A 26,395-nucleotide genomic window follows, 5' to 3' on the forward strand; every position below is an offset into this window, starting at 1 on the left:
TACTAGGGGCCCAAGGGAGGCCCCTCCGAAACCTGCTCTTCAGGCTCATAGACTCCAGTGTACCTGAATCCATACAACAGGTACAGCAAACACGATTGATGTCACCATATCAAGCATACCTTAATAAAGACACCTTAGCTAGATTTGTGAAAGAAGTAACTAAAATGGTAGTAAATGTAATAACCTTTCCACTAGACTCATTAGAACTACTAATGCAATTGTTTGCAGGCATCCATTTTGTGTCTGAATGCAGGGTCTACTATTTTCTGTTATATTTATCCCCAGAGGTCCTCAGACAGTGCTGAACTATCACTAAGTTGTGTGTGTGTGTGTGTGTGTGTGTGTGTGTGTGTGTGTGCGTGTGCGCGCGCGCTCCCCAGGCGGTGATGAACACTCTGTCCATCGGAGCGTCTCTGCTGTTGCCCCCCCTCAGGGAGAGAACGGAACTGCTCCACTCACTGCTACCTCAGGGCCCAGAGAGCTGGGAGGGCCTCTCTAAAGGACAGGTAACTAAACTAGCCTAGCCTGCTGCTACCTCAGGGCCCAGAGAGCTGGGAGGGCCTCTCTAAAGGACAGGTAACTAAACAAACCTAGCCTAATACTTCATGTCCTCTCTCCCTCTCCCCCCCCCCCCCCCCCCAGCGTCTGCAGTTGGACATGGTTCTGAACAGCCTCCAGGAGCAGTCCCACGTGGCCTCCCTGCTGGGGTACTCCTCTCCTGGGGAGCTGACTGCTGGGCCTCCCCTGGCCCTGACCTCCAGCCCTGACCGGCCCAGTCCCAACCCAGAGGCCCTCCACGACCACCTCCACCTGGCTGAGATGCTGCTTAAGACCCTGATGCTCAGCATTGGATTCTACACGGTACGGCTGGCAGGGAGGGGGTTACATACTGTATTAACACATGAAACCTTGGTTGTGAGATTGATTCAATTGTTTGTTGACCATCACAAGTATGCAGGAGTTTTCCCCTTTTTATGAATGTTTATTTTCTCCATACACCTGGAAATATGATAGGTGTGCCTAAAAACAAAAAACAACACCATGTCTCCACCTTCTCATCTTAACATAATGTGTCAGCAAAAGTGTAATACGTGGTTGTAACTGGAGCTAGCTAATAATGCGTGCCCTGCAGGAGAGGGCGTTTGGTGAGCTGGAGAAGAACAGTGACAAGCAGCAGTCCAGCCGGTCCCAGAGACAGACAGAACCTCCCTCTCACTTCCACCACCTCCTGTCAGCCCTGCACAAACACCTGCTGGCCCATTGTTACAGCTATACCAACACAGAGGTACTGGTCCATTGTTACAGCTATACCAACACAGAGGTACTGGTCCATTGTTACAGCTATACCAACACAGAGGTACTGGTCCATTGTTACAGCTATACCAACACAGAGGTACTGGTCCATTGTTACAGCTATACCAACACAGAGGTACTGGTCCATTGTTACAGCTATACCAACACAGAGGTACTGGTCCATTGTTACAGCTATACCAACACAGAGGTACTGGTCCATTGTTACAGCTATACCAACACAGAGGTACTGGCCCATTGTTACAGCTATACCAACACAGAGGTACTGGTCCATTGTTACAGCTATACCAACACAGTGGTACTGGTCCATTGTTACAGCTATACCAACACAGAGGTACTTGTCCATTGTTACAGCTATACCAACACAGAGGTACTGGTCCATTGTTACAGCTATACCAACACAGAGGTACTGGCCCATTGTTACAGCTATACCAACACAGAGGTACTGGTCCATTGTTACAGCTATACCAACACAGTGGTACTGGTCCATTGTTACAGCTATACCAACACAGAGGTACTGGTCCATTGTTACAGCTATACCAACACAGAAGTACTGGTCCATTGTTACAGCTATACCAACACAGAGGTACTGGTCCATTGTTACAGCTATACCAACACAGAGGTACTGGTCCATTGTTACAGCTATACCAACACAGAGGTACTGGTCCATTGTTACAGCTATACCAACACAGAGGTACTGGTCCATTGTTACAGCTATACCAACACAGAGGTACTGGTCCATTGTTACAGCTATACCAACACAGAGGTACTGGTCCATTGTTACAGCTATACCAACACAGAGGTACTGGTCCATTGTTACAGCTATACCAACACAGAGGTACTGGTCCATTGTTACAGCTATACCAACACAGAGGTACTGGTCCATTGTTACAGCTATACCAACACAGAGGTACTGGTCCATTGTTACAGCTATACCAACACAGAGGTACTGGTCCATTGTTACAGCTACACCAACACAGAGGTACTGGTCCATTGTTACAGCTATACCAACACAGTGGTACTGGTCCATTGTTACAGCTATACCAACACAGAGGTACTGGTCCATTGTTACAGCTATACCAACACAGAGGTACTGTAACACACATTATACTTACCTACTACTATACATGGTTAGATTTTTCTTTAGTTTGACATTCTACAGATTTAGCGTGAGAGACGTTGCTGCTGTATCGTGGTGCCATCTTGGAAAAGTGGCATAGTTATATAATATATTATTGTATTATAAAAAGAGTGTGCGAGGTGCTGTGAGGCACTCCATTCCTTATTCCGCCTATCTACCCCTTCTAGGATGACAGCAGTGTGATGTTGCTCCACAAACACCTATGCCTGCTGCTGCCCTACACTGCCGAGACCTTCAGGAGGTCCACCGTCTTACTGGAGGAGAGCTCTCTGGACAAGCACGTCATCCACAAGCTACACAGTAAGACAACGATGCTTTATCCTGCGATGTCTTTTATGCACAAATCATCACCGGTATAGGCCTACACTACACTCATAGATCTGCACGTGGAACAGAAGCACGTAATCCAGAAGCTTCAGAGTAGGAGGTCGATGCCTTATACCCCCACGTTTTACGCATTAATCACAGATATAGCAACATTATGCCTGTAGTATGCTACGTGGTGTAATAGAAATGCTGGAAGAACGTTCCGGACGCCAACTAATTCCCTTCCATAATGTTTCATGCTGACGCGTTTCAGAGCAAGTTCCTTTTTGTCAGAGCACTATGGCAACCGTTTCAGAATGTTATACACATCCACATAACACTCTTTCCCTCATTTGCATAATTACGACACTGTGCTGGTGTCCAGGGTCACTCAAGTCAGAACACTGTACCTCCTCCAAGTGAGGAAGACTCAGGACTGACTGACTCGGTGTGGTTTAATAATGCTGCTGTGACCAGGGTCATGTTACTGTAGCGCTCTGCTCCACTCAATACATGCAGCTTTTCAGGATTTACCCAACACTAGGCAGCTATTGTACACGACAAGGGCTGTTGCGGTGACCGTATTACCGCTACACCGGCGGTCACGAGGAATGACCGCAGTAAAATACCGTTGAGTCACGGTAATCTCCGGTTATGCACTCTGGATATCCGTTTGTAGTACCCGACTCGCTAATGGTCCTCGGGTCGCTACTAGCCTTTTACTCAGCCCTCTGTTGTCCCTCTAACCACTCTGACATCCATGCAAATGCAAATCGAAAATCACATCGAACACTGTATGTGCTTTCTAAACACCTCACTGTGATTTTATCAATTTGAAGAAAGAAGTTCAACAACCGGTGGAAACTGATTTGGAAGGCATTATCGTTGTGGATGTTGTTTCAAAGCCTAACACAACGAAATGGACGCTTTCTATGGGGATGATTTATTTCAAAACACCCATATGACTATTATCGCTTATGCATATGCATAGCCCTATATGTGAGCCCAAGCCCGAAAATAAAGAAACCAAATTAAAATAATGATTGTGCTGTTATACAATACATAGTCTACTGCATATTACACAAGGCAGAGAAACATTTTTAAAAATACTGATTTAAGATATCTTTGGTACATAATTGGTCTATCCTAAATTAAACAAATTCAGTAAGCCTACAATTATAGTGAATTTGTATTTGATTTTGAATAGCCTAGTAATAGGGCATTTTTTAAAATTTTCATAATTAATAGGCTGACATTACCTTTAGTTACAGAATATCTCACCACCGTGCGTTTCCATCTCCTCTCTCTCCTTCCTTCCTTTCTCCAGCGTGCAGAGAAGCGGGGCTGTCAACAGTTTAATTAAATATGTTTTTCTTTACGAAAACTATTGATGTTCCCAAACAGATTTCACTTGGTTTCCCAAATTAAGCACTGGGTAGCTTCAGGGACAGGGTTGGAGAGCCCAGGAACTGGAAAAATATCCTTTCTATTTTATTCTTCTTACTATAAAATCATATAATATAAAATAATGGCACAGGACTTATAAGCATATCTTGACTGGTGTTACGGTAATACAGTCAACAGCCCTAAATACAACCATCTTTTTCCTCATTTGTGTTACTCAACTGTAGACGTAGGGGCCTTGACGTGCTACGTAAGCTGACAAAGCTCTTCTGAATCTCCCCCCTCCTCTCCACCCTCCCCCAGCGGTGCTCCTGAGCTCTGTAGCAGGCAGCCTGCTGTGCCAGGTCATTTATTCCCTGTTGCTGCTTCCCCTGTGGGTGGTACGCCCGCTACTCACCCACCTGATCTGTCTGCTGGAGCACATCAATGAGTTCAACTGCCTGCTGCCAGACACCGCCCAGCTGGAGGAGAGGGAGCTGGAGGCAGCATGCTCAGGACCGCTGGGTAGGTGTCGACTGGAGGCAGAATGTTCAGGACCGCTGGGTAGGTGTCGACTGGAGGCAGCATGTTCAGGACCGCTGGGTAGGTGTCGACTGGAGGCAGAATGTTCAGGACCGCTGGGTAGGTGTCGACTGGAGGCAGAATGTTCAGGACCGCTGGGTAGGTGTCGACTGGAGGCAGAATGTTCAGGACCGCTGGGTAGGTGTCGACTGGAGGCAGCATGTTCAGGACCGCTGGGTAGGTGTCGACTGGAGGCAGCATGTTCAGGACCGCTGGGTAGGTGTCGACTGGAGGCAGCATGTTCAGGACCGCTGGGTAGGTGTCGACTGGAGGCAGCATGTTCAGGACCGCTGGGTAGGTGTCGACTGGAGGCAGAATGTTCAGGACCGCTGGGTAGGAAATTTAGTGGGGTAACTTCGTCCCCAGGCTGGCTAATTGCCCAAAGCATGTCTGCGAACAAGATTACTAGGGGGAGACCTGTTCTATTACTACCAGATTCAAGCCCCTGACATAATGGACCACCAGACCAGTCATGGATAGCCAATGGCATTGTTCTGTTGGGACACTGAGAGACAGGGAGAAAGATGGAGATCATTTAATAAAGAGGTGTATTAACAGAATGTCTGATTTTTAAGATAATTTGCTGCTAAGAAGTAGAAACATTTAGCAGACTCCAGGAGCTCCTTAGTGACATGATGTTGTGGATGAATTATGTGGTTCCAGATGAAGCAGGAAGGGCTGGGCTAAGCCACGCAGGGGTGGAGCACGACGGATGGGTGTGGCTTCTGGACCTGGAGAGATCTGTGGCGCTGGCGATTGGACGCTGCCTGGGCGGGATGCTGCAGGGACCGCCCCCATCTGTCCAAGAGAAGACATCAGAATACTGGCTGTGTAACCCTCTCCTCAGGAACGGACTGGAGATGGACTTTGAACAACTGGGTGTGATATGACACACATAGAAACAAATCACCCCATCACAGAACGTTGACCTGTATGGGAATGTCCATTCTAGTAATTATATTTCTATGACATTACACACGCCAACCATGATGACCAGCATCCGTTCAATCTTTAAAAAGATGTCAATCTAAATCTAATTCCTGGTCAAGTACAGTAGATAATCAGAAAATAAACTAGTTGTGGTGTTTATGCTGTATTCTTTGAACTTCTTACCATTGTAGCAATACCTTCAGAAGTATTGTCCCCTCAGACAGAAACTTTCAGCTAACAAGGTACAAAAAGAGATGTCAAATGAGAAAAATAAGTGTTGAATTCTTTCACAGTTTATTGAGTGCAGCATTTCACCCTGAAGGCCTTTGTCAGGCTTTTCATTGTAATAATAAGTGCCTGTGTTATTGTGTGTCTGTCCTTGCAGACTCCGGCACAGCGTGGCTGACTGAGGCAGTGCTGCTGGGCTGTCCTGATGCCAAGCTGGCAGACCTGAGTGTGAGCGAGGACAACAGCATGCTGATGGAGCTGGCTCTAGGATCGTCTAGAGAGCCTGCCGGAGGCCTGTGGAGGAAGATGAAGGAGTATGCCATCAGCAGAGGTAGGGCTAGGAGGACACACACACGTACACAGATTCATGCACGACCACACACACACGTACACAGATTCATGCACGACCACACACACACGTACACAGATGCATGCACGACCACACACACACGTACACAGATTCATGCACGACCACACACACACACGTACACAGATGCATGCACGACCACACGTACACAGATTCATGCACGACCACACACACACGTACACAGATGCATGCACGACCACACACACACGTACACAGATTCATGCACGACCACACACACACACGTACACAGATGCATGCACGACCACACACACACGTACACAGATGCATGCACGACCACACACACACGTACACAGATTCATGCACGACCACACACACACACGTACACAGATGCATGCACGACCACACACACACATACACAGATGCATGCACCACCACACACACACACGTACACAGATTCATGCACAACCACACACACACACGTACACAGATGCATGCACAACCACACACACACACGTACACAGATGCATGCACAACCACACACACACACGTACACAGATGCATGCACAACCACACACACGTACACAGATTCATGCACGACCACACACACACGTACACAGATGCATGCACGACCACACACACACACACGTACACAGATTCATGCACGACCACACACACACACACACACACACACGTACACAGATTCATGCACGACCACACACACACACACGTACACAGATTCATGCACGACCACACATACACACGTACACAGATGCGTGCACGACCACACACACACGTACACAGATGCGTGCACGACCACACACACACACGTACACAGATGCGTGCACGACCACACACACACACGTACACAGATTCATGCACGACCACACACACACACGTACACATATGTGTGCACACAGACGTACGTACACACACACACACACACACACACACACACACATACGTACACACACACACACACACTGAGATGGCGCCGGAGAAGATGGCTGCCGTTTTATAGCCCTCTAACCAATTGTACTATTGTGTGTGTTCTTTCGCTTTATTTGTAATTTATTCTGTACATAATGTTTCTGCCATCGTCTCTTATAACCAAAAAGAGCTTCATGATCTCAGGACAGCGATTAATCACCTAGTATTGGACAAAGATTTTTTCTTCAACGAGTCGGACGCAAAGGATATCCTACAGACACCCGACAAGGGCCAAATCCCCGTCATTTGCAGGAGAAAGAGACGGATATATCGTGGACGTAGGTCGGGGTGCCTTGTAAGGATCCGACCTAAGATTACGGTTATCCTACCAACGGTACATTAAAAACTGTAATATCTTATGTTTCACCGAGTTGTGGCTGAATGACGACATGGACAATATGTATATTTGTAAACAACAGCTGGTGCACAAAATCAAATACTAAGGAAGTCTCGAGGTTTTGCTCGCCTGAGGTAGAGTATCTTATGATAAACAATAGACAACACTATTTACCAACAGAGTTTTCGTCTATATTTTTCATAGCTGTCTATTTACCACCACAAACCAATGCTAGCATTAAGATTGCACTCAATGAGCTGTATAGGGCCATAACTAAACAGGAAAACGCTCATCCAGAGGCAGCGCTCCTAGTGGCCGGGGACTTTAATGCAGGGAAACTTAAATCCGTTCTACCTAATTTCTACCAGCATGTTAAATGTGCAACCAGAGGAAAAAAAAACTCTAGACCACCTTTACTCCACACACAGAGACGCATACAACATTCACAAGGCCGCAGGGCCAGATGGATTACCAGGACTTGTACTCCGAGCATGTGCTGACCAACTGGCAAGTGTCTTCACCGACATTTTCAACATGTCCCTGACTGAGTCTGTAATACCAACATGTTTCAAGCAGACCACCATAGTCCCCGTGCCCAAGGACACTAAGATAACTAGCATAAATGACTACCGATCCGTAGCACTGACGTCTGTAGCCATGAAGTGCTTTGAAAGGCTGGTCATGGCTCACATCAACACCATTATCCCAGAAACCCTAGACCCACTCCAATTTGCATACCGCCCCAACAGATCCACAGATGATGCAATCTCTATTGCACTCCACACTGCCCTTTCCCACCTGGAAAAGAGGAACACCTACGTGAGAATGCTATTCATTGACTACAGCTCATCATTCAACACCATAGTGCCCTCAAAGCTCATCACTAACCTAAGGATCTTGGGACTAAACACCTCCCTCTGCAACTGGATCCTGGACTTCCTGAAGGGCCGCCCCAGGTGGTAAGGGTAGCTAACAACACATCTGCCACGCTGATCCTCAACACGGGGGCCCCTCAGGGGTGCGTGCTCAGTCCCCTCCTGTACTCCCTGTTCACCCATGACTGCATGGCCAGGCACGACTCCAACACCATCATTAAGTTTGTTGACGACACAACAGTGGTAGGCCTGATCACCGACAACGATGAGACAACCTATAGGGAGGAGGTCATAGACCTGGCCGTGTGGTGCCAGGATAACAACCTCTCCCTCAACGTGATCAAGACAAAGGAGATGATTGTGGACTACAGGAAAAAAAAGAGGACTGCGCATGCCCCCATTCTCATCGACGGGGCTGTAGTGGAACAGGTTGAGAGCTTCAAGTTCCTTGGTGTCCACATCACCAATAAACTATCATGGTCCAAACACACCAAGACAGTTGTGACGAGGGCACGACAAAACCTATTCCCCCTCAGGAGACTGAAAAGATTTGGCATGGGTCCTCAGGTCCTCAAAAAGTTATACAGCTGTACCATCGAGAGCATCCTGACTGGTTGCATCACTGCCTGGTATGGCAACTGCTCGGCCTCCGACCGCAAGGTACTACAGGGGGTAGTGCGTACAGCCCAGTACGTCACTGGGGCCAAGCTTCCTGCCATCCGGGACCTCTATACCAGGCGGTGTCAGAGGAAGACCCTCAAAATTGTCAAAGACTCCAGCCACCCTAGTCATAGACTGTTCTCTCTGCTACCGCACGGCAAGCGGTACTGGAGCGCCAAGTCTAGGTCCAAAAGGCTTCTCAACAGCTTCTACCCCCAAGCCATAAGACTCCTGAACAGCTAATCATGGCTACCCGGACTATTTGCACTGCCCACCCCCACCCCATCTTTTTACGCTGCTGCTACTCTGTTAATTATTTATGCATAGTCACTTTAACTCTACCCACATATACATATTACCTCAACTACCTCAACTAGTCGGTGCCCCCGCACATTGACTCTGCACCGGTACCCCCCTGTATATATAGCCTCCCTACTGTTATTTTATTTGACTTCTGCTCTTTTTTTCACAACACTTTTTTGTTGTTGTTGTTTTATTTTCATTTTTTAAAAAGAAATAAATGCATTGTTGGTTAAGGGCTGTAAGTAAGCATTTCACGGTAATGTCTACACCTGTTGTATTCGGCGCATGTGGCAAATAAAATGTGATTTGATACACACACAGCAACACTGTTACAGCCTTTGTGGGTGATAATGAATTCAGTGACTGTGAGGGGCTATTCATAAAGTGTGTTGTTTCCAGTGGAAGGGTGTTTTGTCAGATCATAAAAGCAGCATATATTGTCTACAGTATCTTGTTCTTGGCATCATCATCATTCTTTTAGAGTTATCCTGAATGAATTTGATGCATACATCACCATCAACCACCTTTTGTAGGTCATTTGTGGTGATGTGTTTTGAATAAACCATTCTGTCTTGTGTTATCTTTGGCAGACTGGGATAACAGCGGTCCCTCAGGTGATTCCCTGTTAGAGACGGCATGTCGCAGCAGCCTGGCTGCTCTCTTCAAACACACGGGGCTGCAGGATGAGGCCTACTGGCAGGACAAGTGAGTGGAGCTGCATAAAAAAAGCTGTTGTGATACGATTTTCAAATACAGAGATACAAGTTATTCTTAAAGGGATACTGTGGAATTTTGGCAATGAGGCCATGTATCTACTTCCCCAGGGTCAGCTGAACTCGTGGATACCATTTTTATATGTCTGCGTGCAGTTTGAAGGAAGTTGCTAACTCACACTAGCGCAGTTGCTAGCTAACGTTAGCACAATGACTGGAAGTCTATGGGTATCTGCCAGCATGGTAGTAGATACCCATAGACTTCCAGTCATTGCGCTAATGCTAGTTAGCATTGGCTCACGAAACTACCTCTATCTTCCTTCCTACTGGACACAGAGACATAAAAATGGTGTCCGTGAGTTCATCTGACTGTGGGGAAGTAGACAAAGGGCATCATTGCCAAAATCTCGAAGTATCCCTTTAATTCTCAAGTACTGAAACCCCACATTTGACCCATTTCTGACTTCCATTCAATCTGTGGCTGGATGTTTTTTATTAGATGTATCCAATGTGGGTCTCTAGAGCAGATGAAATGGCTCCAGTCCTGCAACGTGTAGTGTGTGTGCCAGGGGAATGATGGTGTATCATGATGTAATACCTGTTCTCCTTGTCAGGTACGAGCCATGTGAGATGCTGATAGAGATCTATGAGATGGTGTATAAGATCAGGAGTGCTCTGCTGGCACACAAAGACTCTCCAGCCAACACACAGGCCCTGGCTAACAGTAAACAGGTAGGATGACTACAGCCAACACACAGGCCCTGGCTAACAGTAAACAGGTAGGATGACTACAGCCAACACACAGGCCCTGGCTAACAGTAAACAGGTAGGAGGACTACAGCCAACACACAGGCCCTGGCTAACAGTAAACAGGTAGGATGACTACAGCCAACATACAGGCCCTGGTTAACAGTAAACAGGTAGGAGGACTACAGCCAACACACAGGCCCTGGCTAACAGTAAACAGGTAGGATGACTACAGCCAACACACAGGCCCTGGCTAACAGTAAACAGGTAGGATGACTACAGCCAACACACAGGCCCTGGTTAAGAGTAAACAGGTAGGATGACTACAGCCAACACACAGGCCCTGGTTAACAGTAAACAGGTAGGATGACTACAGCCAACATACAGGCCCTGGTTAACAGTAAACAGGTAGAAGGACTACAGCCAACACACAGGCCCTGGCTAACAGTAAACAGGTAGGAGGACTACAGCCAACACACAGGCCCTGGTTAACAGTAAACAGGTAGGATGACTACAGCCAACACACAGGCCCTGGTTAACAGTAAACAGGTAGAAGGACTACAGCCAACACACAGGCCCTGGCTAACAGTAAACAGGTAGGACTACAGCCAACACACAGGCCCAGGCTAACAGTAAACAGGTAGGACTACAGCCAACACACAGGCCCTGGTTAACAGTAAACAGGTAGGACTACAGCCAACACACAGGCCCTGGCTAACAGTAAACAGGTAGGACTACAGCCAACACACAGGCCCTGGCTAACATTAAAGAGGTAGGACTACAGCCAACACACAGGCCCTGGCTAACAGTAAACAGGTAGGAGGACTACAGCCAACACACAGGCCCTGGTTAACAGTAAACAGGTAGGACTACAGCCAACACACAGGCCCTGGTTAACAGTAAACAGGTAGGACTACAGCCAACACACAGGCCCTGGCTAACAGTAAACAGGTAGGACTACAGCCAACACACAGGCCCTGGCTAACAGTAAACAGGTAGGAGGACTACAGCCAACACACAGGCCCTGGCTAACAGTAATCAGGTAGGACTACAGCCAACACACAGGCCCTGGCTAACAGTAAACAGGTAGGAGGACTATTCTCTCTCTAATGTAACTGTCTCATTCTCTCTCTAATGTAACTGTCTCATTCTCTCTCTAATGTAACTGTCTGTCTCCTCTATTCCAGAGTCCCAGTGGGCAGGAACCGGGTCCCTCTGGTAGGGAGCAGCAGGTGGACCGGGGGAAGGACCAGGACCCTGAGCTGGGGGGTCACAGTGGAGGTCACGGTGGAGGTCACATGAGTCACCAGGGAGGGCAGGTCCTCCCCACGGCTGCAGAACACAACCAGGAGGAGGGGCCAGAGGAGGACACGCCCAGCATCAGCAGTATGTACCTGCCGGGTAAACTGGGCCACGTCCTTGGTCCTTGTATTTCACATGATGTTTCTGAGGTATAGTACACGCACGTTCTCCCACCTAAATCTCACCTGCCCACCCCTCCTTGTCCAACAGAGGTCCTCCAGTGTTTCCTGGCCACGCGGGAGGCCATGCAGCTGCAGCAGAACGAGACTGTCTACGAGTCTTCCGGGACCTCCACCCTCCCCAGCAGCACAGAGAGCCCCGGCACCCCAGAAAGAGAGCCCCCTAACAGGCAGGGCTGGGAGCGACGGAGAGGGTCCGAGGAGGGCATGTCGTTCCCTGCAGCCTGCCACCTGGTGGTCTCCCGCTGTGTGTTCCTCCTCCTGGGGGTCCGGCCCGCATGGCAAGAACAGAGTGAAGAGACAGGGCAGGCGGAGAGCACTGGAGCCAGGTGAGTGGGTCTGTGGAAGGGGGGGGAAGGAGTCAGGGGTGTGGGTCTGTGGAAGGGGGGGGAAGGAGTCAGGGGTGTGGGTGTCGTGGGTGGGGTTGTGGGTTTGGGCATGGTGAAGAGACAGGGCAGGCGGAGAGCACTGGAGCCAGGTGAGTGGGTCTATGGAAGGGGGGGGAAGGAGTCAGGGGTGTGGGTCTGTGGAAGGGGGGGGAAGGAGTCAGGGGTGTGGGTGTCATGGGTGGGGTTGTGGGTTTGGGCATGGTGAAGAGACAGGGCAGGCGGAGAGCACTGGAGCCAGGTGAGTGGGTCTGTGGAAGGGGGGGGAAGGAGTCAGGGGTGTGTGTGTCATGGGTGGGGTTGTGGGTTTGGGCATGGTGAAGAGACAGGGCAGGCGGAGAGCACTGGAGCCAGGTGAGTGGGTCTGTGGAAGGGGGGGAAGGAGTCAGGGGTGTGGGTGGGGTTGTGGGTTTGGGCATTGGTTTCAATATGTGCGTGCGTATATTTCAATACATTAACCCTAGTATTCATTGTTTTATGAATCTACTATAAATGTCTGGTCTGCTCTCTACAGAAAATCAGCTTCATCTACAGATTCTCTACTCAGCCCAAACACAGAACAGAGCAGATTCACCATGGGCGGTAGAAAACCGTCTGCAGGCCAGTCCAGAAACTCCTTCAAGAATAAATTGGGTACTAAATGACTCACTGAATATGATCTAACTACCAATCCAGGAACTCCACAGTCACACACACAACCCATCTCAGCAATTCCCAAATGATATCACACAATGGAAGACAGAATGAGAGGTTTCTGTAAAGCACTTTGTTACAACTGATGACGTAGAATGGGCTTTATAACGACATTTTTTGATTGATTTGATGGACGGAGAGGTCAACTATGACCCCTGACCTCTGACCCTCCATCCGCCCTCCCTCAGGTCTACCACTATGTTCCCTGGGCATCATGAAGGATGCGTGGGAGCGGTTATGCCAGTGCATTAGCCCCACCACCAGCTCCATGTGCCAGGGTGGGGCGGGCAGCTCGCCTAGCGTGCTCAGCCAGGTCTTTCACTTCCTGTGTGGGAGCCTGCTCCGTCCGACCCCCCCCTCTTCGGTACTGGAGAGAGAGGCAGGCAGCCAGGCAGACCCCAAGGCCATCACACTGGCCATGTACCAACAACAGCAGAGGGCAGAGGTATGCATTTATAAAAATCGATACAGTTACACGTCGCCATATTATTTTTGGACAATATTATGATCGATATTTGACTGCAAGTGTCGATTTAGTAAAAATAACTACTGTAGGTAGAATTAGATGGTGCTAGTCAGCTGTACCGGCGTCAAAACGCCAATATTTTTCATCCTATAGCTTGTTCTCCATCTTCTTTTTAAATAGTGAGCCAACATGTTTTCAGCACTTTTTATTTCCATGACTGTATCAAAACTCCATGTTTTCTCATGCTCTCTCTTGTTTTCTCTGCAGCAGACTTGGTGAGCAATATGTTTGGAACAAATCACAATGAATAAAATTGCAGTATCGAATCGAAATACATGTAGAATCGTGAGAATCGCAGTACATATCGGTACCTAAGTATTGTGATATCATATCGTAAGGTCCCTGGCAATTCCCAGCCCAAAAAACTTCATACCTTGTTTTAGTAACTGGTTTAGTGGTGGGTCTATTCTCCCTACTACAGCATCCTAGAATCATTATCAAAGACTTGAATATAAGTATAATATTACTTCATTTTGTAAATATGTATTTATTGTTTTAACCACTTATTGAGAACGCATTCTCTTTTACTAGAACAACCTTAGTCGTCCTGGCACCCTTCTTCCAAGATGGCGGGGTTACGATTAATGTTAGTAAAATACTGTGGTTCTCTATGCTCAGGTCCGTCTGGAGGCGTTGTGCCAGATCTCTTCGTTCCTGTCTGAGATGGAGGAGAAGAGTAGCGGTTCAGGTGCCTCTCCTCCCCCGCGGTTCCCTGGCTTGCTACAATCTGTTCAGCTGCAGTTCCTTTCGGGCTGCTTCGGACTGGGAACACCCATCGCAGGCTGCCAGTCTGGAGACAACGACCAGATGAACCACTACACTGTAAATTCAGTTATAGATCATCACTACACAGGGACATCCACCATAGTAGTAAATAGTCATTACTTGAAGAAACAAAAAAATAAGTTGATGCTGGTAGTATGAACAATGCATAAGCGTTAGGGAGGGGACTCATCACGTGTAGAAAAGTCAGTCGTTACTGTGTGCTGACAAGGATGAGAAGAGTCACTGGCGCGTTGTAAATACTCACTGCTGAGATCTAGCTCTGATAGGTGACAATAGTCATTTCAAGTTGAATGTGTCATTTTTCTAAATGTTAGACCGATGTGTTTCTGTCTCCAGTCTGGGACCCAGTCAGCGTCTATGTGTACCCAGAGAGAGCTGCAGTCTGCTGCCCACACCCTCTACCAGCAGGTGGTCCGGGTCCTGAGACAGAAGGTCCTCCTGGAGAGGGAACAGACAGGTTGGGGTCCAAATACTATACAGCACATTTACTTTAGACTGGTTCAAGATCTGTTTGTTGTCCGTATAGCCAACTATTTTGGCCATTGGCAAGACGGCACAAACAGATCTGGGACCTGGCGACAGCAACATGACTCCAAGGTCTGCTTCCATACATTCATATATCCATCTCTGACAGAGATTTCCCCCTTGCCTGGTCCCAGATCTGTTTGTGCTGTCTTGCCAACTCGACCAAAGGAGTTGGCGCTACAGCACAAACAGGTCTGGGATCAGGCTAGAAGTGAGTGTCCCCAGACTTTAACCCTTTTGTATTCCCTCTCTCTCAGGCTCCTACCAGCCCTTGCTGCTGGCCACAGTGTTTGCTCTGAATTTCCACTACCAGCCAGTAGATCTGGTGGTGGTCAGTAAGTGTGGCATCCTGGAGATCCTGTCATTGCTGACAGACAACACGTGTGTTCTGATGAACCAGCGCTGGCTAGCAGCCTCTGTGTCAGGACATATGCTGCTGAGTGGAGCCGTAAAACTGGCCTGTGCCCGCCTACTGCAGATACTGGCCATCGCTGCTAGGTGAGTAGACTGGACAGGGGTGAGGAAAGGAAATGGGGAAGGAACTAGGACGCTAGGGGAGAATGCTGTCGAGCTGGCCTGCATCCACCTGCTGGAGATTCTGGCCATCGCTGCTAGGTATATAGGTGCCTGGCTTAGTGCACAACAGCAGGATATGATATGTAGGATACCTAGAATCCCACCAGATGTATTTATTTATTAAATTTTTTAACCAGCGACCCTCTAGTTGCAGACCTGGCTTCTCTAACCTCTAGATTACCTGCTGCCTAACTGAAGTCCACCCTCTGTGTGTGTGTGTGTGTGTGTGTGTGTGTGTGTGTGTGTGTGTGTGTGTGTGTGTGTGTGTGTGTGTGTGTGTGTGTGTGTGTGTGTGTGTGTGTGTGTGTGTGTGTGTGTGTGTGTGTGTGTGTGTGTGTGTGTGTGTGTGTGTGTGTGTGTGTGTGTGTGTGTGTGTGTGTGTGTGTGTGTGTGTGTGTGTGTGTGTGTGTGTGTTTTCTGTCCCCAGTTCGTGTGAGGACTCCCTGCCTCTGGACGTGTCTCAGGCCCTAATGGATGTGATGTGTGAGCAGCTCCAGAGTCTGTTACACATGGTTCACCAGCAGGAGGCGCTGGAGAACAGGCCAGCAGAGGAAGCAGACCAGGACACCTCCACCAAGAGGATCCGGATAGAGGGTGAGGCAACGTTAGAGGGAAAAATACTTACTTTTACTTAGGCCTTTAAGTTCCATGGGTAACATAGGACATCATAGGGGGGAGATTAACTATTTGTTGCGTAGAGTAGGCCAGAAGGCTAAACTGAAAAACATGAACTGAAACTTAAGCCGATATTAAACTTGAACTCTACCAAATAAAACGATGGTGGAGCCGCAAAATAACTTCTGTGCAACGGTTTTTATTTACATAGTGATTCCGAAAGAAAAACAGTACTGCCACAAAAGTATACATTATGGGGACAGCTAAACAGTGCTTCCCCATTAACAGCTCAATGAAAAAGGTACCCTCTTGAACTGAAAGAGAGGCTCCTTTTGTAGGAGAAGCCCCTACAATCAGAACATACCAAACTCATTACAGTGGGGAAAAAAAGTATTTAGTCAGCCACCAATTGTGCAAGTTCTCCCACTTAAAAAGATGAGAGAGGCCTGTAATTTTCATCATAGGTACACGTCAACTATGACAGACCAAATGAGATTTTTTTTCTCCAGAAAATCACATTTTTTATGAATTTATTTGCAAATTATGGTGGAAAATAAGTATTTGGTCAATAACAAAAGTTTCTCAATACTTTGTTATATACCCTTTGTTGGCAATGACACAGGTCAAACGTTTTCTGTAAGTCTTCACAAGGTTTTCACACACTGTTGCTGGTATTTTGGCCCATTCCTCCATGCAGATCTCCTCTAGAGCAGTGATGTTTTGGGGCTGTCGCTGTCTGCCCCCTGCTTGTGGGGCAGACAGACTCATTAGTGATGAGGGGCAGACAGACTCATTAGTGATGAGGAGCAGACAGACTAGTGATGAGGAGCAGACAGACTCATTAGTGATGAGGAGCAGACAGACTCATTAGTGATGAGGGGCAGACAGACTCATTAGTGATGAGGGGCAGACAGACTCATTAGTGATGAGGGGCAGACAGACTCATTAGTGATGAGGGGCAGACATACTCATTAGTGATGAGGAGCAGTAAGGGAGAGAGAGAACCTGACAGGTCAGTTATGACTTTAATTTGTGTGTGTTCTGAGTGTACATTTTTTTATTCACCCTACCTTGTAAAAGTAGTCCTTAACGCCATTGTTGTAGGCCAGTATGAGCCGTTAGCTAGAGGGTGTATCTGGAGTGTACACAATGTCAGGTGTGATGAACCTTTCTCTGTAGGGATGGAGGTGGTGCGGAGCAGTAGAGTCATTGAGTCCCAGCTCGCTGACTTCCTGGTATTCCTGAGGCGTATCCTGTCGCTAAGGGTGACCAAGAGAGTCTCTGCCTTCATCAAGTGGATCGATCCACTTATGACCATCATCTCACACAAGTGCTCTTCAGGTAAGGGCTTAACGCAGTCAACAACTCCCTGTTTTCTTTATCTTTAGACTGCGGAAAATTGTAATTCAGAACATTGAGGTGATGTCTCTGCACCTGTATCACCTGTCTTTGATTTTAGAGGTTGACATTTTTAAATGTTTATAAAATATAACTATTAATCAGCTGGGTGAAATTAAAGATGTGATGTTTCCATTAGGTTCTCCACGATTTCGGAACTTGAGAACCAAACTGCTAGCCTTCCACATTCTGGAAGGTCTGTTACCGGCCTGTTCTGAACCAGCACAGATTGAACAGGTGAGACCACAGAGTATTCTACTGTCTCTGTTGTCTGTCTGAGACCACAGAGTATTCTACTGTCTCTGTTGTCTGTCTGAGACCACAGAGTATTCTACTGTCTCTGTTGTCTGTCTGAGACCACAGAGTATTCTACTGTCTCTGTTGTCTGTCTGAGACCACAGAGTATTCTACTGTCTCTGTCTGTCGGAGACCAAATAGTATCCAATGTATCTGTTGTCTGTCTGAGACCACAGAGTATTCTACTGTCTCTGTTGTCTGTCTGAGACCACAGAGTATTCTACTGTCTCTGTTGTCTGTCTGAGACCACAGAGTATTCTACTGTCTCTGTTGTCTGTCTGAGACCACATATTATTCTACTGTCTCTGTTGTCTGTCTGAGACCACAGAGTATTCTACTGTCTCTGTTGTCTGTCTGAGACCACAGAGTATTCTACTGTCTCTGTTGTCTTTCTGAGACCACAGAGTATTCTACTGTCTCTGTTGACTGTCTGAGACCATAGAGTATCCAATGTCTCTGTTGTCTGTCTGAGACCACAGAGTATTCTACTGTCTCTTTTGACTGTCTGAGACCACAGAGTATTCTACTGTCTCTGTTGACTGTCTGAGACCACAGAGTATTCTACTGTCTCTGTTGTCTGTCTGAGACCACAGAGTATTCTACTGTCTCTGTTGTCTGTCTGAGACCACAGAGTATTCTACTGTCTCTGTTTTCTGTCTGAGACCACAGAGTATTCTACTGTCTCTGTTGTCTGTCTGAGACCACAGAGTATTCTACTGTCTCTGTTGACTGTCTGAGACCACAGAGTATTCTACTGTCTCTGTTGTCTGTCTGAGACCATAGAGTATCCAATGTCTCTGTTGTCTGTCTGAGACCACAGAGTATTATACTGTCTCTGTTGTCTGTCTGAGACCACAGAGTATTCTACTGTCTCTGTTGTCTGTCTGAGACCACAGAGTATTCTACTGTCTCTGTTGTCTGTCTGAGACCACAGAGTATTCTACTGTCTCTGTTGACTGTCTGAGACCACAGAGTATTATACTGTCTCTGTTGTCTGTCTGAGACCACAGAGTATTCTACTGTCTCTGTTGACTGTCTGAGACCACAGAGTATTCTACTGTCTCTGTTGTCTGTCTGAGATCACAGAGTATTCTACTGTCTCTGTTGTCTGTCTGAGAACACAGAGTATTCTACTGTCTCTGTTGTCTGTCTGTACCTGCCCGTTACAAAGAAAGGAACTTACTCACTCACTTTTTTCTCCTTTTCCACTCCCTCCCCTTTCCAGATTGTTGATCAGCTGTTTGGGCTTCTCTCTATGTGTATGTGGGAGGAGCCTTTAGCTGTGAAGAAGAACCAAGAGAAAACAGCAGAGAGCTCCAACAGGGTATTTATTCACAGTAACAATATCATAGACATTTTATGAACTTGATGTGTTTGTTGAGTTTGAGTAATGTGGCTCAGTTGGTAGCTATGAGCCCAAGGTCATGGGTTATGAACTTACTATAAGGTCATGGGTTATGAACCTACAAAAAGGTCATGGGTTTTGAACCTACTATAAGGTCATGGGTTATGAACCTACTATAAGGTCATGGGTTATGAACCTACTATAAGGTCATGGGTTATGAACCTACTATAAGGTCATGGGTTATGAACCTACTATAAGGTCATGGGTTATGAACCTACTATACTCTAAGTCACTTAGGATAAAAGCATATGCTAAATGGTATATCTCTTTAAGGAATACCTGGAATAGTATAAAGTAATCCTTCTTCCCCCACCCCCCATTAAAAAAAAATTATAATAAAAAAAAGTGGTTGTCTCACTGGCTATCATAAGTTGAATGCACCAATTTGTATGTCGCTCTGGATAAGAGCGTCTGCTAAATGATGTAAATGTACATGTAAATCTTCATGCTGTGTTCCAGGACCCAGGGAGTGATGATGAGTGTATTTCTATCGGAGACTTCTCCTTTGACCCCTACAAGCTGATCTGCTGCTCGCTGGAGAGTGGTAACGTGCTGTCTCACGGGTCAGGAGGGAAGGGATACGGCCTCGCCACCACAGCCATCAACTCCGGCTGCTTCATATGGAAGGTAGGGGGAGATATTAAAGTACTTTATTTAATGAGGAGAACTGTTGCACACCCAGGGACCTGAGTAAATGTTCAGGATAGTATAAGATGGATCAGGAGGGAAGGGGTATGGCCTCGCCACTCCATCACCTCAGGCTGCTTAATAATATAATAATATGCCATTTAGCAGACGCTTTTATCCAAAGCGACTTAGTCATGTGTGCATACATTTTTACGTATGGGTGGTCCCGGGGATCGAACCCACTATCCTGGCGTTACAAGCACCGTGCTCTACCAGCTGAGCTACAGAGGACCACATGGACGGTAGACTGTCTGTACTAGATAATCAGTGTGTTTTTACGGGGATCCATTTTAGCAAGGTGAGGCACAGAATCGCTCATCTTGATCGTACTGAGTTGTAGTATTTCGGATGCTTGATTTTGTAGACAAGTGATTCTGCACAGTTTGACGGCGATGACGATCTCAGACATGCACCGTGATTTAAAACATATGCTAATTTGCTAGCAAGTTAAGTTGCCTAAATCATAATCAGGAAACATTGTATCCTCCTATGCCACGTCTTCATCGCCATCCTCCAGTTCAACATCACCAAGGAGAACAAGGGGAATGAGGGCACCTGTATCGGGGTGTCTCGCTGGCCCATCCGGGACTACAACCATCGCACCACCACAGACATGTGGCTGTACCGTGCCTACAGTGGCAGCCTGTACCACGGAGGGGAGCTGGGCCGGGCCCTGCCATCCTTCACTCAGGGAGACACCATCACCTGCATCCTGGACATGGAGGCTAGGACCATCTCTTTCGCCAAGAACAACAAGGTCTGTATAATGTACAGCCTGGGGAGGAGGGGAATTCAGTTCAAAGGGCAATTATTACCATACAATATGATACTTTTATTGTCCATTTCCATGAGAATTGTTGCTGGCAGGCATAGGATATTGGTTTGAATATCATTAAGACATGACTAAAACGGTGTCTTTTTGACAGGAGCCTAAGCTGGCTTTTGAAGGTGTGGAGGCCACAGAGTTGTACCCCTGTGTGTTATTCTACAGCAGCAACCCTGGAGAGAAGGTGTGCATCATGTCTTCAGTTGGCTCTTTTAATACAAGACGGTATCTTCAAAAATGTTTCATAGACATCTAAGTTACAAGCATACCTCTATCAGTCTGCTTTCAATGGACTAAAGTAGGACTCACCACAACCCTGCTCTACTCCTAGGTGGCGCTGTGTGACCTCCAGATGAGAGGCATGCCCAGTGACCTGCTGCCTGGTGAACCCCTGTGTTCCCCCCGCACCACAGTACTGCTGGAGGCCACGGTTCAGCTCCTCCGCAGGCTGCACCAGTGTGACGGCTACTGGACACAACACATCAACCAGCACATGCAGAGCCGGCTGGAGCTCATAGGACCGCTCATGAAGGAGGGAGGCCTGGGGACTGTCAAACATGGTCAGCCACTGGGCGCACACACTAGTAATCTGATATATTTTGCATTTTTACATTTTAGTCATTTAGCAGACGCTCTTATCCAGAGCGACTTACAGTTAGTGCATTCATCTTAAGATAGCTAGGTGGGACAACCACATATCACAGTACATTTTTTCCTCAATAACGTAGCTATCAGTAGAGTAAGAGCTAGAAGGGGGGTGGGGTCAAGTGCTGGTTAAGTAAAAAAAAAAATATATATATAAATATATACAGTGAGGGACAAAAGTATTTGATCCCCTGCTGATTTTGTACGTTTGCTCACTGACAAAGACATGATCAGTCTATAATTTTAATGGTAGGTTTATTTGAACAGTGAGAGACAGAATAACAACAAAAAAATCCAGAAAAACGCATGTCAAAAATGTTATGAATTGATTTGCATTTTAATGAGGGAAATAAGTATTTGACCCCTCTGCAAAACATGACTTAGTACTTGGTGGCAAAACCCTTGTTGGCAATCACAGAGGTCAGACGTTTCTTGTAGTTGGCCACCAGGTTTGCACACATCTCAGGAGGGATTTTGTCCCACTCCTCTTTGCAGATCTTCTCCAAGTCATTAAGGTTTCGAGGCTGACGTTTGGCAACTCGAACCTTCAGCTCCCTCCACAGATTTTCTATGGGATTAAGGTCTGGAGACTGGCTAGGCCACTCCAGGACCTTAATGTGCTTCTTCTTGAGCCACTCCTTTGTTGCCTTTGCCGTGTGTTTTGAGTCATTGTCATGCTGGAATACCCATCCTTGACCCATTTTCAATGCCCTGGCTGAGGGAAGGAGGTTCTCACCCAAGATTTGACGGTACATGGCCCCGTCCATTGTCCCTTTGATGCGGTGAAGTTGCCCCAAAGCATAATGTTTCCACCTCCATGTTTGACGGTGGGGATGGTGTTCTTGGGGTCATAGGCAGCATTCCTCCTCCTCCAAACACGGCGAGTTGAGTTGATGCCAAAGAGCTCGATTTTGATCTCATCTGACCCCAACACTTTCACCCAGTTCTCCTCTGAATCATTCAGATGTTCATTGGCAAATTTCAGACGGGCCTGTATATGTGCTTTCTTGAGCAGGGGGACCTTGCGGGCGCTGCAGGATTTCAGTCCTTCACAGCGTACTGTGTTACCAATTGTTTTCTTGGTGACTATGGTCCCAGCTGCCTTGAGATCATTGACAAGATCCTCCCGTGTAGTTCTGGGCTGATTCCTCACCGTTCTCATGATCATTGCAACTCCACAAGGTGAGATCTTGCATGGAGCCCCAGGCCGAGGGAGATTGACAGTTATTTTGTGTTTCTTCCATTTGCGGATAATCGCACCAACTGTTGTCACCTTCTCACCAAGCTGCTTGGCGATGGTCTTGTAGCCCATTCCAGCCTTGTGTAGGTCTACAATCTTGTCCCTGACATCCTTGGAGAGCTCTTTGGTCTTGGCCATGGTGGTGAGTTTGGAATCTGATTGATTGATTGATTGCTTCTGTGGACAGGTGTCTTTTATACAGGTAACAAGCTGAGATTAGGAGCACTCCCTTTAAGAGTGTGCTCCTAATCTCAGCTCGTTACCTGTATAAAAGACACCTGGGAGCCAGAAATCTTTCTGATTGAGAGGGGGTCAAATACCTATTTCAGTACATCACTGGGGCCAAGCTTCCTACCATCCATGACCTCTATACCAGGCTGTGTCAGAGGAAGGCCCTAAAAATTGTAAAAGACTCCAGCCACCCTAGTCATAGACTGTTCTCACTGCTACCGCACGGCAAGCTGTACCGGAGCGCCAAGTCTAGGTCCAAAAGGCTTCTCAACAGCTTCTACCCCCAAGCCATAAGTCTCCTGAACAGCTAATCATGGAAACCCGGACTATTTGCATTGTCGTCGTCGTCGTCGTCGTCCCCCCCCCCCCCACGCTGCTGCTACTCTGTTTATTATCTATGCATAGTCACTTTAACTCTACCCACATGTACATATTACCTCAATTACCTCGACTAGCCTCCCTACTGTTATTTTACTGCTGCTCTTTAATTATTATTATTTTTATTTTTTACTTATCTATTTTTTACTTAACACATATTTTTCTTAAAACTGCATTGTTGGTTAATGGCTTGTAATTAAGCATTTCACTGTAAGGTCTACTACGCCTGTTGTATTCGGCACATGTGGCAAATAACATTTTGATTTGATTTGAAGCTACAAAATAACAAAATTGGATAATCTGTAAGTCACTAGGTAAAATGAGAGAGTGGTGTGGAGCCTTCCACGAACAACTCTGCAGAACTGTCTTTGTTTTGACGACACGGCTGCTTAGGAACCAGGGGAGAATGAAGAACTAACACTAATTGCTAATTGCCTAGCAGAGGTGGAGAGCACACCTCATTTTACTAATTGCTGATTGCCTAGCAGAGGTGAAACCACTCCCCCTCCGATACAGCCACTGATTACCAAAACAAGTCACAAATTGCCCTGCCCCTTGATCCTGGTTGATGTGTCAACAACAATCTGCAAATTATGAGCAGTCAGCAGTTCACACACCAAATAGCCCACTGGGAAGACAGGCAGCACTTAAAGTAGATGGCCCTAGCTAGCAACAAGACAGTACTAGACAACAACAGGAAAATACAAAAAAAATAAAGGTATCCCTCCTGGAGATATCAGGAGTCCTCCAGCTATAGAATAAAGCACACTGAGATGGAGCCTGAGAAGCTATTTACATACACTCAGAAAAGAGATGAAACCACTCCCCCCTCCATTACAGCCACTGATTACCAAAACAAGTCACACATTACACACCTGAATACATTCACAGAATAGAGAAAGAGCTCAAACTAACTGTAGCTATTCAGCAATGTCTGGAAGGCTAGTGGTATTTGAAGAAGGTATTACTATGCTATGATCGGGATGTGGTTGTTTTACCTACTTTAGTTGAATACACTGATTTGAGTCTCAGTGTGTTCTGCTTCAGCCTATCTCTGACTAAAATGTAAATGTAGCCTAAAATAGAAAAATATGAAAAGTAACTGTCACTATTCAACAGCATCTGGAGTTCCTTTGTCTGATTTCTTATCTGTCCCTCTTCATCCAGCAGGCCTGAGCCCTAAAGGAGTTGCTGAAAGGGAGAAGGACAAGGAGCAGGTCGGTAGCGGTATTGGAGAGGAGTCTGTAGGCCCAGGGGACTTGGTGACGGGACCCTCAGGCCTCTCTGAGACCCAGCTGGGTGCTCTTTGCTCTGAGGTGTGGCCGGTGCTGGCCGTGATCGGAGGAGTGGACAGTGGGCTACGGGCAGGGGGGCTCTGCCTGCACAAACCCAGTGGGAGAAGGGCCACCCTGCTGGGGGTACTGAAGGAAGGAAGCCTCCTAGCCAAGCTCCAATGGGAGGAGGCTGACCTCTCTGTCAGGTATTACAGTACAGATTATATATATACGCACAGAGACAAACAGATGCGTGGACACACACACTCAACTGTAGAGATGTTTTTCATGCACAGTGCTGTTTATTTCCAGATGTAACTTTTGTGATAGCAAAGCAACAATAGATGTCTTACAAGATGATTTTATCATAGGAATGCTTTTACAAGATCTGCATCAAACTGAACTGTTTCCTTAATTCATCTCTAGCCCTCTCTGTCTCCAGTTCTATCCTGTTCTGTTGTGCATGTCTGTCTGTCTGTCTGTCTGTCTGTCTGTCTGTCTGTCTGTCTGTCTGTCCAGTTCCATCCTGTTCTGTTGTGCATGTCTGTCTGTCTGTTTATTTCTGTTCTGTTTTAATCCTGTCTTTCCCTTGGTTACCTAATTCACCCTTCTTACCTTTACTTTTTCTTCCTTTTTCTTTCCCTTCTTCATCCCCTCCCTCCCTCTCCATTTGTTTCATGTCCTGGTTCTCTCACCACTAACCAAAGCTTCCTGAATTCTTGGTCACCCAGCGACACCCCGCTCTCCTCCTTGGAGCCCTGTGACGTGCCCCAGTGTGACATCAGCAGATTCCGAGGCCTCAAACCCTCTGTCCTCTTAGACCTGATCTTCCTGACCGGCCTCCTGGAGGAGCAGGAGGAGGCCCGGGGACGAGGAGGAGGCGCAGGGAGAACCAGGAAGAGCTGCTCCTCCGAACAGGAAGAGGAGGGATGGAGCGTCCCGTGGAGCGTGCTGGAACGCAGGCTGGATGAAGACATCGCCCGCGTCATGATGGACGATGATGACATTGAAAGAGGCACAGGGCTTACAGAGGAGAGGAAAGCGAGGGAAGGAGAGAAGGAGAGGGACAGTCACCCGTCCCCAACTAGAGCTCTCTCAGAGTCCTGTGACGATCCAGAGGAGGGTAGTACCTCATCCTCCTGCCCGCCAACCCCAACCCCAACCCTACCGACCCCCACCACCCAGCAGACCAAGCCCCAGCCGGATGTCTTCTCCCTGGAGCTCCGGGCTGTGAGGGTTTCCTACCTCCTGCTGGGGGCCTTAAAGTCCCTGGCTGTCATCCTCAGCTGTGGGAAGTTGACAGACCTGCTGCTGGTGCCGAAGCACCAAGACCCCTCTACTGCTGCCAGCCTGACCAGTCCCAGCCCTGACCAGGCTAAGCCAGGCTGCTCTGGTTTGAGCCCTGCCCCGGCCGGAGAAGACAGCAACGCTGCTGAAATGAGGTAGATTTGAATTTGATTTTGAATTAATAATATAATACTTATATATGATTTTATATAGTGCTTTTCAAATACCCAAATATAATGAAATTACATATACAGTTAAAAAAACAAGCGGTCATTTAAAAAAAACGATCAAGCATAACTCTGTCGTTG

The 26,395-nt window shown here is 47.2% G+C and overlaps 1 protein-coding gene across 1 annotated transcript in view; it reads left to right on the forward strand.

Moving 5' to 3' along the window:
• Positions 1 to 26,395, forward strand: part of LOC311135803 (putative E3 ubiquitin-protein ligase HERC1) — an 81,107-nt gene that overhangs the window by 18,844 nt on the left and 35,868 nt on the right. Inside the window, exons 10-36 of the mRNA XM_084169844.1 lie at positions 7 to 80; positions 381 to 506; positions 643 to 861; positions 1,133 to 1,285; positions 2,620 to 2,752; positions 4,466 to 4,666; positions 5,387 to 5,602; positions 6,039 to 6,212; positions 9,962 to 10,076; positions 10,699 to 10,816; positions 12,019 to 12,217; positions 12,344 to 12,641; positions 13,213 to 13,331; positions 13,580 to 13,836; positions 14,536 to 14,739; positions 15,040 to 15,160; positions 15,486 to 15,726; positions 16,232 to 16,398; positions 17,599 to 17,760; positions 17,957 to 18,054; positions 19,340 to 19,438; positions 19,979 to 20,146; positions 20,724 to 20,963; positions 21,133 to 21,216; positions 21,364 to 21,592; positions 24,694 to 25,006; positions 25,508 to 26,242. Coding sequence (XP_084025970.1) covers positions 7 to 80; positions 381 to 506; positions 643 to 861; positions 1,133 to 1,285; positions 2,620 to 2,752; positions 4,466 to 4,666; positions 5,387 to 5,602; positions 6,039 to 6,212; positions 9,962 to 10,076; positions 10,699 to 10,816; positions 12,019 to 12,217; positions 12,344 to 12,641; positions 13,213 to 13,331; positions 13,580 to 13,836; positions 14,536 to 14,739; positions 15,040 to 15,160; positions 15,486 to 15,726; positions 16,232 to 16,398; positions 17,599 to 17,760; positions 17,957 to 18,054; positions 19,340 to 19,438; positions 19,979 to 20,146; positions 20,724 to 20,963; positions 21,133 to 21,216; positions 21,364 to 21,592; positions 24,694 to 25,006; positions 25,508 to 26,242 — 5,263 coding nt within the window. The remainder of the gene's footprint in view (positions 1 to 6; positions 81 to 380; positions 507 to 642; positions 862 to 1,132; positions 1,286 to 2,619; positions 2,753 to 4,465; positions 4,667 to 5,386; positions 5,603 to 6,038; positions 6,213 to 9,961; positions 10,077 to 10,698; positions 10,817 to 12,018; positions 12,218 to 12,343; positions 12,642 to 13,212; positions 13,332 to 13,579; positions 13,837 to 14,535; positions 14,740 to 15,039; positions 15,161 to 15,485; positions 15,727 to 16,231; positions 16,399 to 17,598; positions 17,761 to 17,956; positions 18,055 to 19,339; positions 19,439 to 19,978; positions 20,147 to 20,723; positions 20,964 to 21,132; positions 21,217 to 21,363; positions 21,593 to 24,693; positions 25,007 to 25,507; positions 26,243 to 26,395) is intronic.

Source organism: Coregonus lavaretus, assembly GCF_964263955.1.
Source record: "Coregonus lavaretus genome assembly, chromosome: 10".
Lineage (NCBI taxonomy): Eukaryota > Metazoa > Chordata > Actinopteri > Salmoniformes > Salmonidae > Coregonus > Coregonus lavaretus.